The sequence below is a fragment of the Sardina pilchardus genome, chromosome 9, assembly GCF_963854185.1.
Source record: "Sardina pilchardus chromosome 9, fSarPil1.1, whole genome shotgun sequence".
Classification (NCBI taxonomy): domain Eukaryota; kingdom Metazoa; phylum Chordata; class Actinopteri; order Clupeiformes; family Clupeidae; genus Sardina; species Sardina pilchardus.
This window is the reverse complement of record NC_085002.1, coordinates 10,059,452-10,079,210: the sequence shown is the minus strand read 5'-3', so window position 1 is coordinate 10,079,210 and position 19,759 is coordinate 10,059,452. Positions and strand designations below refer to the sequence as shown.

The 19,759-nt window shown below is 43.4% G+C and overlaps 1 protein-coding gene across 2 annotated transcripts; it reads right to left on the bottom strand.

The window, feature by feature from the left end:
• Positions 1–5,926: 5,926 nt before the first annotated feature.
• On the bottom strand, positions 5,927–19,369 carry nr4a1 (nuclear receptor subfamily 4, group A, member 1). 2 transcript variants are annotated; one of them, XM_062545670.1, is made up of 7 exons: positions 19,164–19,369; positions 9,398–10,242; positions 9,079–9,208; positions 8,775–8,938; positions 8,465–8,667; positions 8,171–8,349; positions 5,927–8,009 (listed from the first exon to the last, which is right to left on the bottom strand). In XM_062545670.1, exons 1-7 carry the CDS (start codon positions 19,195–19,197, stop codon positions 7,747–7,749), a joined length of 1,818 nt encoding a protein of 605 aa, XP_062401654.1. In that variant the 5' UTR covers positions 19,198–19,369; the 3' UTR covers positions 5,927–7,746. The 2 variants fall into 2 exon arrangements, with proteins under 2 accessions (XP_062401654.1, XP_062401656.1); XM_062545672.1 differs by lacking the exon at positions 19,164–19,369 and adding an exon at positions 12,017–12,144.
• Positions 19,370–19,759: the final 390 nt, after the last annotated feature.

Here is a 19,759-nt window from a genome sequence, read left to right as displayed (position 1 = left end):
TGGGATTTCAGGAAGGTGGATGGAGGAGAGGGTGGCCCTGACAGGGTTGGTTGGGGTGGGGGGCTGGGGTTGGGATCGGTGAGAGGTTGCCACTCTGTAAAAAACTCTCAGGCACACAGCCAAAACTTGTCATCTTCTGGTGAAACCCAAGCCATCCTGTCACTCTTGTTTTATAATTGTAACATTCTCATGTTCTCTGAGTGGGCAGGATAAAAGTTTCCAGTACTCCCTGTGTGTGTGAGTGTGTGTGTGTGTGTGTGTGTGTGTGTGTGTGTGTGTGTGTGTGTGTGTGTGTGTGTGTGTGTGTGTGTGTGTGTGTGTGTGTCTGTGTGTGTTGTTGTCTGCTCCTGAACCAGGCCTCAAAGCTGGCAGAGAGAACGAGGGGGGGTTGAAACACAATCTCTTTGAAGATTAGAAATCTACAGCATGTCTCACGAACCGACTGGGATGACAGGAAGAGTTGAGAGGAACATTCTATTTTCTCAGCTGTAGCCCTCGTGCTCCCTCTTTTTCTTTGCCCACTGGGATGGCACCATTCTCCCCCCAGTAAGCCCCATCATGATGAGGATGGTGTGGACGGTGGGAGAGCACTCGGGTCTGGGACAAGTCTCTGGTTTCTTTGGTGCATACCCTCAGACGCCCTTGAGGTCTCTGGCCAATGTCATCCTGAGTTTCAGACCCCCTCCCCCGTCCCTGGCAACAGTCAACCCCACACACTCGCCCAACCTGTGCCCATGCACGTTGGCTTAGAACTCACTCAGACAGAGTCCTCGAGCGTCTTTTGAGTGAGAGAAATGGGACTGAGTTGAGTTGGCTGGTTGGGCTGCAGATGGTGGCTGTCGCGCTATGGCAGTCGAGCTAACGTTGCGTGACACAGCTCTTTCTGGAACCTTCTCACCTCACACCTACCTTCTCTCCCACCTCTCAGGCCATCTTCTCCGGGTACACTAATCCCTCACTGCAATCTAGTGCTGCAGGATCATGACCATACTGGTAACGGGAGATTATCATTCACAAGAGGGGTCATCTCAGTCCAAATGTACCAAAATAGTGAACTAGTGAAATACTACAGTAATTCCTTCTGTATTAGCCACATTATAAAGTAACCACAGAACAGTGTTTTATGGCAGTTAGGTATTAACTGCACATATCTACCAATAGCCCAATGAATCAGAATCAGATTTTGCTTCATCATCAAGAAGAAGGAGGGGGAAATGTGTTTTTGTACAGGCCTAGCCCTTCACTGTATTCATCTCAAAACTGAAGACATTTTGCTAAAGCAACATATAAAACTTGGTTATGCAGGAATTTACAACTATTTGAATTGTATAGCTGATGTGTTGTGCAGAAAGTTTGTGGCTGTTGACTTCCTGTAAGTTGTTTGTGTATAGTTAATTTGTTTCTTATTTAAGGAAAGTGTTTCTTTTCTTTCTGTCTTTCTGTCCTTACTAGTGGTTCTTACTGTTAAGGATTCATAGTTCTTTTAATAGTTGTTAGTGTTGATCTGGACCCTGAGAGGGGAACGTCCAGCAATATCGGATCTATTAGCACTAGGATCTTAAGAAATGGATATTGGTTCGACAGTGCCCGTGGCTATGGCTATGGAACAACATAGGGTGTGTGCCAGAGTAGGGCTCAGGTTACATTTCCAACACCCAACAATGGCTAGGGCTAAAAATACCCCTCGGACCACACCAAGTGTCCCCCAAAGCTGAGTAACTACACACACGCATGCACACACACACACACACACACACACACACACACACACACACACACACACACACACACACACACACAGAGACACACACACACATGCATATACACCCACATGCACATACACATACACACCCACACAAGCACATACATACACACACCCATGCACATGCACAAAGCACACACACCACACGCGCGCGCGCACACACACACACACACACACACACACACACACACACACACACACACACACACACACACACACACACACACACACACACACACACACACACACACACACACACACACACACACACACACACACACACACACACACACACACACACTCACAAGCACACACAAACACTCACGCGCAGACTGCATGGGGTTCCATATAGAACTTGGCCACACAGGGACTCATAAAGCAGGGTGTTATTTACAGTGAAACCTTTCAACAAATAACAGGTGCAACATCCCTACTAGCAACATGGCTGCTTGTTTACTGCCATTTCCTATTTCCACATTATCCCACAACTGTCTTTCTCTCTTTTTTCTCTCTCACATGACTCTCTCTCTCTCTCTCTCTCTCTCTCTCTCTCTCTCTCTCTCTCTCTCTTTCTTTCTCCCTCTAGCCTTGTGCTTCAAAGCAAGACTTGAAGTGAGATAGAGCAATGGGCATTTTTGCCATTCTGTTGCTATTTCTAGGTCATTGTAGATTAAAGATCAGGTTGTATATATATACAGTATCTAAAAATCACTCCTCACTTTTACATGCATTTAGGCATCTGGGATGGCAAAAACACTACAAAACCCAGTTGTTCCTTTATGAGCTGCCTTGATCTGGAACTATTTGATTCAGTGAAATGAGAATGAGCTGTTCAGAGCTGTTCCCTTCATGATTTCCAGACGGCAAGCCTGTTGAATAAAACCTCCTCAGTTTTACCGATCTGGACCAAGTGTCCACCCACGACTGAAGAGCGTAAACATCTGCTTTTATCCTGCAAGCTGCGACCTGGTACCAAAATGCCTAAGAAAAGCGACATGACTCCTCAAACAGGATTAAAAAAGGTGTGGTGGTGCTTCTACCTTTTGGCCTTTTAACCGAAGTATGAGATGTTTTTATCCAAGACCTCAAAAAACTTTTGGAATTGTGGGATAATGGGTCACATATGTGACCTTCCAACTGAAAAAACAAGACCATTAACCAATCAAGTGTAGTACTGCCAAAGCACATGTAAATTACTTTTGCATTAAACACAGAAGGTCTTGGCTGCTTTCTTTCTACACTTAACCATCTTTATCGTTGTTGACTTCAGACCTGTTACAGTAACATCTTGACCTCCCATACAGAGTATTCAGTGACATCAAAGAGCACAATATAGACCTATGTGCTAATACGTTGCAACCAACTTATTTAATCGTTATCAGTTTTGGAGACCCTGTTTGTCTGCATGCAGTGCGTAATGATATGCATGTAGAATGTTAACTATGACCGGGAGGCTGTTTCAAAGTTAGTGTACACACCGCAGGAGAGATGAAACTCGTGCCCTAGCTGGAACATTTGGAACTCTGAGATTCCCGTGTGCTTGTGCGTGGAACAGTAAGCACCCATGCGCTCACACTTGGTCTCTTCTCGTTCTGATGTCGGTCACTAGAATCGACACCCTGACACGCGACCCACTCCCATGTCATGTGTACTGTAGGTAGCAGCAGCTGCGGTCCTCTGTGTTTAGTGTCGGCTTTAAAGCCTAAGTGTTGCATGACAGGACATGGGGTTAAAGGCCAGACGGCTCGAGATGCTCGGGGCTGGTGCATCTCCAGATTTGGACCATAGGAATGGGAGGGAACGCATCACTAATGCCACAGCAAATCGGGGGGTCCCTTTCAAGCGAATTGTTTCCATTGCATTTTGACTAGTGAATTTATGACAGAAAGTACACTCCAGAACAGCATCCTGTTCTCATCACAGGGAAGTCGCATGTAGGCCTCTCAGGGAACGCTCATGTGACTGACACTAAGGAATATCCTGTTGGGAATGATTGCCTCGGGTTCTGGACACCGGTATCAGGGAAGCAACCATTCTGCATGGAAATCATTGAAAACAGCACAGAGATATTGCAGAGGAGAATCAGCATGTAGACAAGTTTATGATTTGCCATACTTACAGTATATACTGTATCAACGCACAGTGTAAAAGATCCTTCATTACTCCGCTTTAACCCTCTCTGGTGTAAATAAGGCATTGCCATGTTTGTGTTGTTTCAATTCTTCTTCAGTAGTCATATGCTTAAAAGGTGTTTCCTATATTTCCATGTGCACTACACATTTTGTTTCTCTGTTTCAGACTTTTGTTAATGTAATCTTTATGGTAACATGTTGGAACACACACACACACACACACACACACACACATAAATATGTTGGAACCCCCTAAACTGTCAACAACTACCAACAAAACACTGCAAACAAGGATGGTTTCCTGTACAGAAGACACAGGTGCAATTGTCACCTTTAATCCTTCAAGTCTTCGTCACACACTGACATAGGTCAAGGTCCACACTGACCTCAACTGACAGCACCTTTGAATTTAGTCCCAAGTGGAGCACTCATTTGCTTGTTGGTGCTGTTGGAGTGTAGAGGCATAGTTTGGCGGGCATACAGGCAGAATTACGTGTGATAGAGTTTGGTGTGTGTTACAGTGGGATACGGGTCTGGATAAGGCAGCATGGTGGTCAGGTGCTGGAGATGGGCAGAGAGAGAGTCTGACACCAGAGCTAGGCTCCTGTCTCAGGGTGTTTTGGGTCTGGCGGCTGCACCTGCCTCCGTATCGGCTTGCCCCCTCAGTCCAGCCCAGCCCTGCTCAGCGCAGCACACTGCAACTCTGCCGGCTGGCCTTTTCCACTGTCTCTGCCAGGGCCAAAGTCATTCACCTCTCCATATAACCCTTTTTTGTTAAAAAAAAAGATCTGTTTTGTTGTTATTTACTTTTTAAAAACAGACAAACACAAGAAACTGGCTTGATATTGTTGGGAGTCTCGCTCCAAAGAGTGTCACATTTGAATCGGTCATTGGCAAGTCAAATGCAGTATAGCGTTCATTCAAAGAGTATCAAAGAGAGAGTGAAGACAGGTATTGAAGTATTGAATGAGAAACAGAAGAGTTGTTAAGTACTGTACAACTCTACTCCTCCAAAGGTTAGTGATACAGTCTGCATTAGGCGTTTGATTTCATAATCAAAATGGCTTGCTCGCATGTTACCCCTAGTTTCAAACCATTTCACACCTACTGTACGAACTTGAAATTACAGCTGGTCTCTGACACTGCCAGAGTTAACACATTTGCAAGTTGTAGACTTCCAAAAATATTTGGCTCCGTAAACTCCAAACTATCAAGTTTCAGTTTGCTAACACACTCTACTGTATTGTGCTGTTCCACATGGAAAATTGTTCCACTAACCAGCAGCCAATATATTCCTAAATAATGACTCATACGTCACAAAGAACAGCATACGGGATAGAAGCTCCATCTTTGTTAAATCCTGCAGATGGCTGTGGTTTGACTGATGACTGATAAGAGAGAGCAGCTTATTTTAATTGAGCCATGCCGCATGCCCTATGACATCAACCCAAACTACAAAAATGTTCAAAGGTGCAGTCCATCGGATTTCAAGCCCATAATTTTTTTTTGTCAGTGATCCCCTCTTCACAATCCACTAGCAGTCCATCCTGCAAGTAGATTATAAAGGGGGAAAAAAATTGTGTGGGGTTTCATTGGAGATACTGAACATTGTGTGGGGTTTCTCTGGAGATACTGAAGGGAGCGGTGAGCTACCTCTCTGGTGTGTTTTGTTTGGTCCTTGATGAAATTATAATGCACGTTGTTTGGGACAAAAGAATCTGCTAAGAAATTTAAATATAAACATACGCATAAGGAAGCGCTAGATCATGCGCAATTGCTTACCCCACCTTTAACTCTGAATATGCAATGTTTTGCTATTGATACTCCGGTCTACTGTATTACTGTAACGCAATTGTCATGTGTAGCCTACATCATACCAAAAGCGCAATTATTATTATTGTTATTATTATATTATTATTATTATTATTATTATTAGACAGTGAGACAATGACAGTATTACAACCTTTTTTCATTTAAAGATGTGATAATGGATACTTGATGACTGAAGACATTGACAAGAGAGCACCAAATATTGCTTTTCCATCATTTTAATATTAAATACTCTAAACTCAGAATATAATATCTGCATATAACACATTACAAAACTCACAAATATAAAGTATTTCTATTATAAGTATACAAACGTACCAGACAAACACATAGAAAAGGGAGCAGGAATTGTCAGTCTAGGAACACAGTCAGAGTGTAATAGCAAAAAAAAAGAAAAGAAAAAATTCATACCTGCTCACATCTTCACATTTTACAGTGAAATCATTTGAGTAACCTTGCCTTTGAAACAAGAGTTTAACAAGATCCATAGTATGACGCAGTATATCCGCATGACCAAGGCAGATACAGTACTGTAAGGCAAACAGAGCATGTATACATGTATATACATGAGAGTGTGGCACTACCCTGTTCCCTCGCTGGAACAAACCACTTCATCAGTATTTCAGAACCAGTCAGTGGAGACTCCCTAAGGAATTCAGAAGTCCAACCAAACCATAATACAGCTGCAGTAAAATACAATGTCGAGCACCTGTCGAATGGAATAATATCACTGCCTTAAAGAAATGTGTTGGAAATGGCAAGTGATTCTGAACCATGCACATATTCCGTATATCCGCTAGGAGTTCATTTGTTAAACAGTTCTGGTGGATAATGCTCTGCATTTTAAAAATAAAAATAAAACACAAGTGTAAATGTAAGGACAAACATAAACACAACATAATGCAATGAAATACCAAAAAAAAAATGAGCCAAAAAACAATGTTGTGTTGTTAAAGGCACTTTACTGAGGGGGGCTGCCAAAAGTGTTCTGTCCAGATTGATATAGTAGAATGTGATTGTCTATGATTGAAACCACAGTTTTAGTGCAGTAACATCTGACTCATGGCTCAGTAGCTGCCAAATGGGAAGTCTGTGCCCTTTATTCTCAATTGATAATGCTGGCTAGGTAGCAGAGGCTCTGCCTAAGGCGCTTTGGTGCGTGCTGCACTCCGTCAGCATGTCAGGAGAACAATATACACGACAGAGTCACACGACATGACCAGCTCTCCTTTGGTCCGAGAACTTCGATGTTGTGTGACGCGTCATGCAACATACAATACCACACTGTGAAATAAGAGAGCAATGTTGTGTTTGTGTGGTGATTGAGGAGACCGCCTTTATTTTGGTCTTGAAATTATAATGCCTGCACGGGTAGTAAGTTGTAAGCCTCTGTTTTTGTAAGAAACAGCATTTTTTTGTAGGAGGTTTCTTTCTATCCCAATAACCTCCACAAAACCCAATGTACAAAAAGTATACTAAAAGACATTAGCAAATTTTGCATAGCAATTAAGCCACTCTAAAATTACAAACACACATTCATACAAAACAGACAAACAATGCAATTGAAATGCCCTTAGATGCGACTATCTGTTGTTGCGAATAGACTTCTGACAATAGACATCCTCTACACAAAAAAGGATGAATAACAGACAATTCACTCGAGGTGAACAGTGCGTGGAGGAAAATGAACTCATTTGTAAAAAAAAGAAAAGAAAAGAAAAAGTCTAAGTTCACACTTCTTCTTGTCTCTGGAACAGGAGGCATGATCAAACTGACCATCTGTCCATTCAATGTTCTGAAATAAACCGGAGAAGACACTAAAATACTCCATGACCTATTTGGCTGTGTTTGCTTTCTTTTTGGGATTTTCTTTCTTTTCTTGGCAACCAAGTCCAACATTAGTCCTTTCCCATCATAGGGAACATACTATATAATAATATCTCTTGTAAAAAAAACAGAGAACTTTCATGCCTTCTCCCTTTCCCCCTTTGAAATGTTTTTGTTCTATTGTCTGTCAGGCAATCAGAAAGGAAGGGTATCCATGAATATTTTGTCCACTATGGGTGGTGGGGGCACCAAGTCCTCCAGCTTCAGGTAGAAGATGCGCTGCAGACCCTGTATGCACAGAGTCCGCAGTTCCGGAAGCTTCCCTAACAGGCGCGACAGAGAACTGGGCTGGGCTTGGTTAGGGTCCGCATTGGTGGTAGAAACATGATCTCTGAAGCACGCAATCAGGCGGTTCTGAAACTCCTCCACGCGCTTAGGCTCTTTAAGACCATGGCGATCTGAGAAGAGACAAACAGATTTGTTACAATTTTACCAGTGTCTATGTGTATATATATATATATATGTGTATGTGTGTGTGTGTGTGTGTGTGTGTGTGTTTGTGTCTATACGTGTATGAATTTAAAGAACAGACCAATCAGGTAGGGGCTTTAGGACTCACCTGTGATAATGACGAGAGCAGCCAGACAGGAGAAGGAGGACACGTCCAGGTTCATGCGATGAAGGCTTTGGGAGAACTCCATGATGGAGTCGATCCAATCGCCAAAACCACGGACGCATTGCAAGCGATGTAACACCATCCCATTGCAGAAGATCAGCTTGTCTTTCTCGGGACTTGACCTAGTGGAATACATAGAAAGACATACCGTTAGTGCTCTTTTCAAGTAACGACCTTCAAAGATTTCTTCGAGGGTTTCACGTTAAATGTTAAATTAACATGTGACTTGTCGTATACCTGTATGCCAGACGGAGGATGAACAGCTCCACAAATGCTGACTCCAGCAGAAGCTCCTGGTCTTCCGGGCAGAATGCAGTGAACCCTGGGACTGTATCTGCCCATTTCCGTATCACATCCATAGTGCTTGTCAGCAGATCATAGAACTGCTGGATATCATTGGCGTCCTCTTTTTCTGTTAGTCCATCCACTGTCTCCTTGTACTGTCGAGGACAGAAACAAAAGTTTAGATTAAACCTATCCACCTGATCCTCATAATGGCTCATTCCATAATCAGCTAAGGTGATTTACAAACATGTTTGGCGCATACCTTTGAGTAATCCAGCTTGCTCAAGGCGGGGTTGGAGTCTATGTGCGCTCTGACCAACGATGCAATGATATTCACAGGAGGGGTTGAGGTGTTTGAATCTGGAACATTCTTTGGCTTTGAGGGTAAGCGTCCCCGACGACCTTTAAGACTGTCTGTGCGCACCACTGCGGGGAGAGACAGGGTGCTCAGTTTACACGAATATCCTTAACCAAGTCTTCCATCATCACAGTGGTCAAAAGCATGGCCATCTGTTCACTATGTGGGTGACTGTAAATGAGACTGAGACGCAGACAAATGTTCTCACCTTCCTTCACCATGCCAACAGCCAAGCACTTCTGGAAACGGCAGAACTGGCATCGGTTCCTCCGCCGCTTGTCCACTGGGCAGTCTTTGTTGGCTAGGCACACATATTTTGCATTTTTTTGTACCGTTCGCTGTAAATGAAAACACAAAATACATGTCAGTGCGATGCAAAAGAGAAACTGGCCACTGATGGCCGTAACTACTTTTAGATGTGGTATTGAATAAAAAAAAGTATCTTTAAATGTACTACAAATACAGTTAGAGTTTGGAGGATATAACAGAGGCTGACACTTTGGGCTTTAGAAAGGAAGAAGGCTCACTTTGAAAAAACCTTTGCATCCCTCACACGTCCGCACGCCGTAGTGCTGGCAGGAGGCGTTGTCGCCGCACACGGCGCACCGGCCCTCGCTGGACGCGGGACTCCTGGTCTTGGGCGAGGCGAGGGAGCCCTCCATCAGGAGCGAGTTGTCCAGGGATCCCTGCTCCAGCGCCAGGTGGCCGAAGGACTGGGACGGGGAGGCGTGCTGGTGCTGGTGCTGGTGCTGCGGAGGGGGCTGGGAGAAGGGGTCGTCGTCGCCCAGGGAAGCCTGTGCCGCGTCCAGCGGGGACGGCTGTTCCACGTGCGTGTTGAAGGTGAAAAAGGAGGGCGCCTGCGGCAGGCCCGGCTTGTCGGACACCCAGCATCCGGGGCCCGGCGAGTAGGAGTTGAAAGGCGAGTCCCAGGCGGACACGGGCTGCGCCTGGTAGCCGGGGGTGGGCGGCGAGGCCGCGGCCGACAGGGGGCTACCGTAGTAGTCGGAGCCGCAGGAGGAGAGAGTCTCGTCCAGATAACTGAGGGCAAACGTTCCTGGATAGCAGCCATAGACCTGGAGGTCGTCCAGCTTGAGGGGGGACTGCTGGTCGTGGGGGCTGGAGGCCTCCGCACCACCGTGGGCTGAGCTGGTGGTGGCAGCCGCCGGGATCTGGCAGGCGAAAGCGTCAAACTCCCCCGTGAAGTCTCCCACCAAGGTGTTGATACTGGGGAGCGAGGAGGCAGAGAGCTGCTCGGTTTGGCTGCTGAGGTCCATGACCAACTTAGCGGTGAGGTCTGGGTTCAAAAACTCAGAGTTGAAGTAGGTGTTTTCATAAGGCAAGGTTCCATACTGGGTTTGGACGCAGGGCATAGCTGGAATAAAACAACAGAGAGAGAATGAGCGGTCAATTTTTTTTTCCAGTATGTTGTCATTTCAGTTCAGCTATTTCAGCTTCGATCTTTTTCAGCAATGGTTATCTCTGTGATTTTTTCAAAAACATGATTAAACAGAGCGGATGTGAATGAGGTGTTTGTGCTTGAACACATCATGTTAACGCATTTATAAACTCATAAAAGTGAGATATGGGGGTGAGGCATGAGTAACAGCAGTAGCCATGGAACAGCAGATGGTATGAACATCCACTCGTCACATTTTTAATCTCTTGAATAAACAACACGTTCTGAAAATCATCGGCATCACATAAGTAGCCGTTTAGCACCTATGTCTAGCATCTCTCCCTCTCGTCCACCTGCTGTGCACCCCCCGTCCGCGCTCAACCACTTCCCTTGCCACTAACTATGGGCCTTTCTTCTTCAGCCCTCCGAGATTCTGAGAAAAGCTTAGAAAGCCGGCGGTCTGAGGGAGGATAGTCTTGCTGAGAGATATTGCATTACCGCCCCTTAATGCCATGAAAACCCCTTCAGTTATAAACACGGCGACCCAACCCCCCAAGGACTGACAGTACTAAGGAGTGGAAGGAGTTGGCTTTCATTGGTGGGCACGGTGCCAGCTAAAGTGGGGACTGAGGGTGTTAGACAGCACAAGGTGTGTGTGTGTGTGTGTGTGTGTGTGTGTGTGTGTGTGTGTGTGTGTGGCTATAAGGGAATCCTAAGACCAAATGTAGCAGGACTCTTTCAAGGATTACTTTGAAAACTTGGAGTAACTGTGGCACCAGTTCCATTCCGCGGGCAGCTTAATAGATTATATTAAATAAGAAATATCATTATTATTAAATATCAATATTATTATATTATTAAACAAAAGGTGTATGTAAGGAGGTTCTGCAAATAGAATAGTAAAAGCTCACTCCTTTTAATCAAGACTTAAAATGTGCACATTGCAACCACTGTTGTGTCATCTGTCTGATATTATTATGTTATGTTGTCTCTAACAGAACACGTGACTGCCATTTGCACATTCGTTTTTGGAGTGTTGACTTGTATATCTGAGCGAGGAATATGGGAACTGCTGCTGTCAAGACACCTGTTGCACACTCACTAAACTCCAAACTACCGACCATCCTTGACCTACGAGAAAGGCGCGAACATCATGAGGTCACGATTTATCCTCTGCACCCCCACATGGAACATAGTTGCGCACAAATATGTGAACACATAATAAGCTGAGGACAAGAAAGACACGCGAGAAGGAAATTCGATGCAGCAGTGTCCACCTAGCGAGCAGACAGAGAGCCGCCCCCTCGCACCACCTGTCTTCGTATAAGTAGCCTACAGGGGAAATATCTAAAGCTTCAGTGACTGAATGATGATACGACTTTGTTTATCTAATTCCCCACTGCATGTTTTCGGCATAATGATAACAATTCGAGTGCTGGTAATAGGCAAGCTATTACACATGCTGGTATAGGCAAGTTGTAAAAACTTCAGCAGCCAACCCCCGAAGCCAAACGCTATTAAAAGTAGGGTAATAACTTGTAATGGTAGCCTACTAATGATTAAGAGCAACAGATTTCCAGACATTTTGCTACATGATAAACAACATCCATGCTCAGCATGCAGACAACATAGCCTACTTGTGTGGACTAATCAATGCAAACACAAACTACACACGCCCTTCTGTCACGAACATTAACATATCAGTTGAAAACAAATAGACAGCGCTTTTTAAATAAATGCATTTACTAACCTGCTTCATGTATATCCAATTGGGCTTATCAATGTAACTTTCTTTTTAGTTTCCTAAATTCCACGAAGGCAGAGAACATGAATTGTATCACAGGCTTACTCTCATCTCCAAAAACAGTTTGAGCTCCCTGACTGAACTAACCAGTGAGATATATACAGGCGAATTTATTTTGCCGTGACGACACCAAGAGGCGTTTCTCCAACCATATAAGGTGACTGGGCGGAGACATCCGGCCTGTACCACGCTTTCACGTCCTCGTGTATGACGCACAGGGATTCCATTGACGCAAGCTTGTGCGGACTGTGTGATCTAAAAATAGGCACAGAATGACAACGCTACTCGTGGTGGGCTATTACTGCCTGGAATAGACTAAAAATAGTCACACAATGATGACATTTTATAGCTAAATCTAGGCAAGAATCCCACACAACAGACTAAGACATCATTTCTGCCATAAACAAAGAGAGAAATAGAAACTTTAAACTAAAATAGTCTAAATGGGTAATTTACATCTTCATTTTTTTCAGCAACATTTTGGTCTAAACTCGCACACAACCTGATTTGCAGATTAGCACTTTTCCCATTACATGTCTGTGTGTGTGTGTGTGTGTGTGTATATGTGTGATATTTCATGAGCAAGCATAAAATGACAGTGAAACATTACCACGTCAATGCACCAGACACAATGTTTTGCAATATAGGCTACCTCATGGAAACACCAATTGTGATGCAGGATCATCTATTCAGCCCTGACCGCTACATAGCCTACTTCCCTTTTAAAAGCGTATTACCATTTTCGGCTACCAGTAACTCTCTCTAATAATCCTTCATTACGTTGTGTAATTCTGACACCATGGTATGTACTAAGATCTCATCCTTCAGTGCAAAATCTCTGAGGTGTGACAAGGGTGTGGGAGCGCTGCCTCTCTCTTTCCCTCATTTACGGGTAGAGCTTACCAAACCCAGAATCCTGAGGCAGTGTCACGTGACGTTTAAGACTGAAATCTGCCAACACCTGACCTGACGTGACAGGACAAGTTGGCATACAATTATACACAGCAAAAAAAGAGGAGGGAACCTTGCAGAGATGGGACGCAAGTTCCCGCAAGAACAATTATACGTTTTCTAAGCGCCCATTTCCGAATTATATACTGGAAATTATCAAATAGCTTTCACTAGCCACACTTTTTGTATAAAGCACTTTAATAATACTAAAGGTGCTTAAATGGTTCTCTGGATGGTTCCATGGAGAGTCAAAACTCAGTGTTGAACCAGGCGAACTGTTGCCTCGATGGTTCTTTGAAGCACTGAAAAAGGTTCTTCTATGGCATTGCTCTGAAGAACCGGTATTGGCCCAACTATTTTTTAAAGTGCACCTCCGAACTATTCAAAGAACCAAACTACAACGGTATATGAAAGCCATCCATACTGTATGTCTGCCTATCATTGTTCAAACAAATAAAAGAATGCTGTAAAGTGTGTTTCACTGCTCATGCTCAGTACGAGAGATTATCTTGGTGGGAAATTACGCTGATGTTGCATTCAGATATGAACAAATGTGACACAAGAGAAGATAAGTGGGTACAAATCCCGCCAGAGGGAATTTGGCTGAGGGGTTGGAAACACACCTGCCAGGTGTGTCCGTGCAGGTACACCCTGAAGCCTCTAGAGAGAGATGTGGTTCAAGGCAGAAAATATTATATTAATCAATTTGGGCAAATCTGTGCAGGATTTTAAATTGTTTTGTGTGGTGCTTAGGCGTGGACTAACAAAAGGAGGAGGAACTTCACCCTCCCCGTCAACTGTCAGAAGCTCCCCATTATGCAGCAACATTACTGGTATATAAAGGGCCACTGAGAAACAGATTAATTTGCAGACTATATCCAAGTTGGTTGGGGCATAATACATACACACTTTCTGTCATAGCATTAGCATCTGCTCCACTGAGAGTTGTCAGAATGTCGAACAAACACATACTGAAATGTATCTGTCTTGTTTTTAGCTTGTGACAGTGAGGTGACTGCTCACTCCCTTCGCTACATAGCTGCACAGCTGAAGTGAGAAATCACCTCACTCAAAGTGCACACTTGCTCACTATTGTTACTGTCTGCACTCTACTCTCAATTCTTAATATGCCTCCCTGCCCAGGGATTAGTTTGCAAAACCAATTTGTCACGTGTTCACATATTTCTTGTCCTAAATACACAATTAAACTAAACACATTCAAAGGCTTAAACCAGTTGTGTGGTCTATGGCCTACCATCAGATCTCCGCTCTCAGGTTCAGAGTCTCTCACAGTCCTGCCTTAACATAAGATTTAGGCCTAAACAGCACAACAGGAACTGAGAGAAGTTTCAGGACCTTTTTTAAACAAACATTTTCACACATGTCTCATTACCATGTCCATTTTTATGAAACTCTATACATAGCGTGCTTTACAAACAAGCACCACAAGACTGCTTTGTTAATCAAAACAATTAACTAAACGGAAACAACCGGAATCATTGCAAAATAGATATGCTATGTATCGCTGTTTCTTCAGTGTTTCAAAAAGAACAAAAGATAGCATGACACTTTTTTTACACAACCATTGTAATACCAAACAAGTGCAGTAACCCTGAAATGCTATATGACATTATTATGGAAAAGTGTCTATGGTAAACTACATTACAACAAAAACTCTACAGATACTTATAATTTCAAGTAGGCCACAGGAAGTGAATCAATACAATACTACTAGAAGTCTGTAACCCTAATGTTGACCTATGGTGCCCTTTGTATTTTGATAAACTAGAACAGACCCACACACAAAAACGTTGCGCAGTGATTATGACCACATGAACCATATGTTTCGATTTGTTGGTTTGTCACTTTGAAGTGTGGTAAATTTACTTTAGTTGGCTTCTTGAGGCCATGAAATCTCAACTAATTGATATTTTGTATGCATATGTATACGACCAATCATAAATAAACAAATCAGCACATTTCTATCTAGTTCATTACAGTGGCTATTGATTGCATTATGTCACTGCAAAAGTAGTAACAGTTTAGTTGATGCTTGTGACCTCAAGAGACGGTGATCTATGTGAAAAATCGTGGATTTCTCCTCTAAATCAATACAGTGCACAATTTACTGACATTTCTCGTTTCTTCTCAACTTCTTATTTCTAACAGAAACTCAGACCTACAAAAGTGCAAGCTACAATGTGTGCAACATCTACAGTGAGGTTTCTGAGCCACAAAATGAACACCTCTGCATTTCCATGTGGGAGTAAGTTAACAATTGGAGGCTCGTGGCGCGACTGGCTGGGGCACCTGCACCGCACGCCGGCGACCCGGGTTCGATTCCCGCCCCGTGGTCCTTTCCGGATCCCACCCTACTCTCTCTCCCACTCGTTTCCTGTCACCCTACACTGTCCTATCTGATTAAAGGCATAAAAGCCCAAAAAAATATCTTTAAAAAAAAAAAAAAAAAAAGTTAACAATTGGCCATCTAGCCTACATGGCAAAGCCAGTGCTTTAGTTCGGCCTTTCTGAGCTAGAAAGATGTCAGAACAACATGACTGCATGGAGTGAGACCCGTCCCCGATTGATTATGGGCTCATTTTGTTTAATAATGAAAAATGAATAATTAATAATAGTTATGGTATGGTTATGGTTTACAGTTATGGTTGTGGTGTTTGGCAGACACTTTTGTCCAAAGCAAATAACGCAATGATTCTACAGGTAAATACTAATGAAAAAGCAGAACACTATATTTCTAATAATAGATCATGCTAAATCCTCTAGTGTAGCTTAAAATATGTAGCCAACGCACTGGCTGATTGACAGCAAAGGAGAGAAAAACACATACAGTAGTTAAGATACAGAAACCATGAAAGATTGAAAGATTGATATACGAGGGTGAACTGTACAATAACTCCCCTTCAAGCAGATTTCTTTTGTTTTCTTTCATTTCAGGTCCTTACATCTCAGTCAGTCGTCTGCTACTCTGCACCACTCAAGTGTCCTCCACACACCTGTTGCCTACAGTTTGTCAGCAGGTCAACCCTGCTGCTGCTTATGTAAGGGGCCACTTACTACCAATAGCAGGGGCACTAATTGCCACTTCACTCAAGAGAGGGTCCCCGCATGCTGAAGCTGAAGCTGGGTTTTATTTTTGTAGAATGAGGGTCAAGACATCTTACGTCCAAGGAGATGTTAAATATACACACGCAGCGCAAACACGCGCGGGCACACACGTCTCTGTGGTGTGTGGTCTGGTCAGCTGGTTGTTCCCCAGTGGCCAGTGAGGCAAGACACAGAGATAGCATAGCAGCCATGGCTCTGAGGTTGATCCCATCCGGCCGTGACCGTGGATACAGACGGCATTGTTTGCACTGGCCTGTCAGCACGCTAAGCGTAGACAAACACATAAACACACAGCTGCTATAGGACCAACCCTCTGAGGCTACTGAATATCTCTCTCTCTCTCTCTCTCTCTCTCTCTCTCTCTCTCTCTCTCTCTCTCTCTCACTCACACACTCACACACACACACACACACACACACACACACACACACGCGCACAGAACAAACATATACACTCACACACACACAAACACACACACACACACACACACACATGCTGACTCCCACAAACACCACCTGACTTAAATTCATTCCTCCTTGTAAATTTTACTGGAATTCATTCAGTGGTGCATCTAAAGGGCATACATATTGTAGATCCCTCCTGCTCATAATGCACCCAACATATTAATAACCACCAATGAAACATTCCGAAGTAAACTGAGTATGTCACACGTCATGTGACATGTCAAGACACTAAAATAATCACTTTTTTATATTGTATCATAAAAATCACTTTTTATTGATACAATAATCACCAGAGAGCTTATAGGCAGTAGACATATTCACCCTAACAAAAAACTGTAGCTAGACAGGCTACCTATTTTTAGCACAGCGCTTCAGCTATTTTATACGTAGACCAGCCCCTAAATTGTTTCTCATGTCTGCGCCCCTCTGGGATCTTTGTTTTATAATACACTTTCGCCAACGTCGAAGTAACAAATGCAGCGTTATTCCAAACCAGCGGAAGCTGTTAAGGGGGTTACCACCAACAGTCTGGTAGCACACTGCCTCTGCCGATAAACCTGAGCCGCCCACGGGGCCTAACAGTCACATGAAACTTTAAGAAACAAACACGAAGAGGAGATCAAGCCTTGGAGTTGACCCATACACTATGAGCTCACAGGCCTCCCTATGTGTCATCCGGGTGTGTGCCACAAGACAAGACAACCCAAGGCTGAGAATATCCTCTCAGCAACATAAATATGTATAGTGATGTTACAACAGTGTGAGATTGACAGTGTGGTATCCCCTTTTCAGGATTTGTCTATAGCTTGTCTAGAGGTTACCAATTTGAAATCACAAATTTAGAATGTTGGAAACTATGACATTCCAGTAGTTGGGGATGGTTTAGCATGATGTCCATATGATGGGCAAACATGTTGTTGTACACAGTACGATAACCATGGACTTGGGCTTAACCTCCTGGCTTTATGAGTCTAAAAAGAAGTCCTCTACTACTCAGGAGGTATAATGTTGTCATCATCCATCAACTTAATCATGATGAAAGCAAAAGGGTCAGTGAGCCTATTTTATGGCCATACTTCACCACTTTCCTGTGAGCACCTGCTGGGGATGTTTATCCAGCTGCTGCTTCCATACTGGCGCTGTAAATATGACCTTACCAAGGTGATTCATGTAATTTTTTTGATATAATTAGTAGACATTTGTCTGAGAATTACAAACTTTTTAACAACGGGCCTAGCATTTGCATCACACTTTCAGAGTTAACCTGTGGCGTGGCTGTCACAATTCAATAAGATAAAGTAGCCTAGTTGTCATTTTCTTTTTGAACTTTGATGACATCAGCAATAGGTTTGCATCAGTTCACGCACAGCCTTTCAGAGTTAACCTGCGGCTGTCATATAAAGTGGTTGTCATTTCCTTTGACGAAGCCTTGACGAAGTCACACTTCAAACATTTAAACCCAGTCACAATCTCCCACAAGGGGAACAGGGTAATTAAGATAACTTACTATAGCATTGTGATTAATGAGCTGCAGGACAGTGCTTTGTGCAAGTTAAAAGAAGCAAACCCATATTAATACCATATTAACAGCCCCCATATTAAGCTCATTGCTGAAGAAATTGTGCAAAAAAATGCAAAATGTATAAGCCACTGATAGAAGTTGGGAAATGATGGCAACCATCTTGGTACAATGGCACAGGTGGTATGAATATGTCCACTGACAGAGATTTCTACTTTCTTTAGTGTAAGGCAACTTAAGCTTAAGGCCCTCTTCAGTCTATTACATGGTTATATAGTCCTGTTTAAATGCTGCATTTCATCTATCATCTGTTTTTTTTCCCCCCAATTTCGATTGATTTAGCTATTTTTTTTTATTATTATTTAAAATGCAATCTAGCCTACTAGGCTATATATCATATAAGGAACAACTTCACTGTGCGCGATCACACACCTTTACCAAAGAACAGCATGAGAAAGACTTCAGTGAAATCTAATGTGTCACAAAAGCACCTCCACAGCAGTCTATCTGTCTTCAGGGAGAGAGCTGAGAAGCCATTAGTGGGACAAGACTCCCAGTCAGGCCAGCTCTCCTGGGACAGAGAGCAAAGCCTGCGGCGTGACTCAGGTTAGAGACGGCATTTATCCAGGAGGAATTAGTAATCTTTTACCTTAACTTTTTTTTTCCAAACCAAGTCAAATTACCAAAGCAGCTGGCAGAGATGTATGTAAAGAGAAGTGAAGAGAGAGTTATAAACCCCATCACTTTATCTCAAGCATCTTGTCACACCTTCGTATAGGTTACCTTCTTTATCTTATTTGCACCTTTAATATCGTTAATTGTGTAGTCTAAAAGGCGGTGAATGTCTAATGCTTACTGTTTTATATGCATAAACATGCTATATAGCCTACTACTGACACACGAGTGCATAAAACGTCGTTCCACAAACTACTATGCAAGATGGACTAAGATTGTTATTCTTGATGTCATCCATCATTCCACGATCATTCCACGATAATCCGTCATTATTAACAATATAGCCTAAACTACCTACCTGCGTTGGAGACACCTGTCGCACGTGCTTTCATCAGGAGGCTATCCCTTCACGCTCAGTGTTTTGGCTGTGCGCCGCTCGTTCTCAATGGCAGCGTTGTTCATCACCTCACTCCCGCACCATCTCATGCAAGTAAGTTCGACGTTGTGATAATGACCACGTCTTATATGTCTCTCCTTAAATTTCGAGGCCATGGCGATTGGAATCACGGGGAACCCAGCTTACTTACAGAAACAGAGTGGGCTTTTTCTTCCTAGAAGCCCTCTACGCAATGCGATACCCGTTTTCCAGCCAGATCTATCTCCCCCCTTGTTCCACTCGGCTATTCGCTTACCATAGAACAGCCGATGCTTGTCTCGCGCAGAACAACGGAGGCAGGTCCCTCCGATGACGTCAATCAGAGGTACCCATTGACGTAGGTGGAATCCCTGCCAGTGACGTCAGTTCAAAGCCAGAAAACAAAGAGGGAAAGTGGGCTTCTAAAAATAGAAAGCGGAACAAAGAAGAGATGAATGAGACCTGGCTAAAATAAGAAATGACTCTAGATTTTATATAGAGCAACTTTTACAAGTCTGTCCCTAAATCTAGGCCCGGTC

What these genes read in the sequence shown, in the direction of transcription:
- nr4a1 (XM_062545670.1), bottom strand. Translation starts at nt 19,197, where the DNA reads ATGAAAGCACGTGCGACAGGTGTCTCCAACGCAG. An exon ending in GATGCAAAGGTTTTTTCAAA is followed by an intron (nt 9,209 to 9,397) that starts GTGAGCCTTCTT and finishes TTTCATTTACAG; the next exon opens with CGAACGGTACAAAAAAATGC. An exon ending in ATCCTCCGTCTGGCATACAG is followed by an intron (nt 8,350 to 8,464) that starts GTATACGACAAG and finishes GTATTCCACTAG; the next exon opens with GTCAAGTCCCGAGAAAGACA.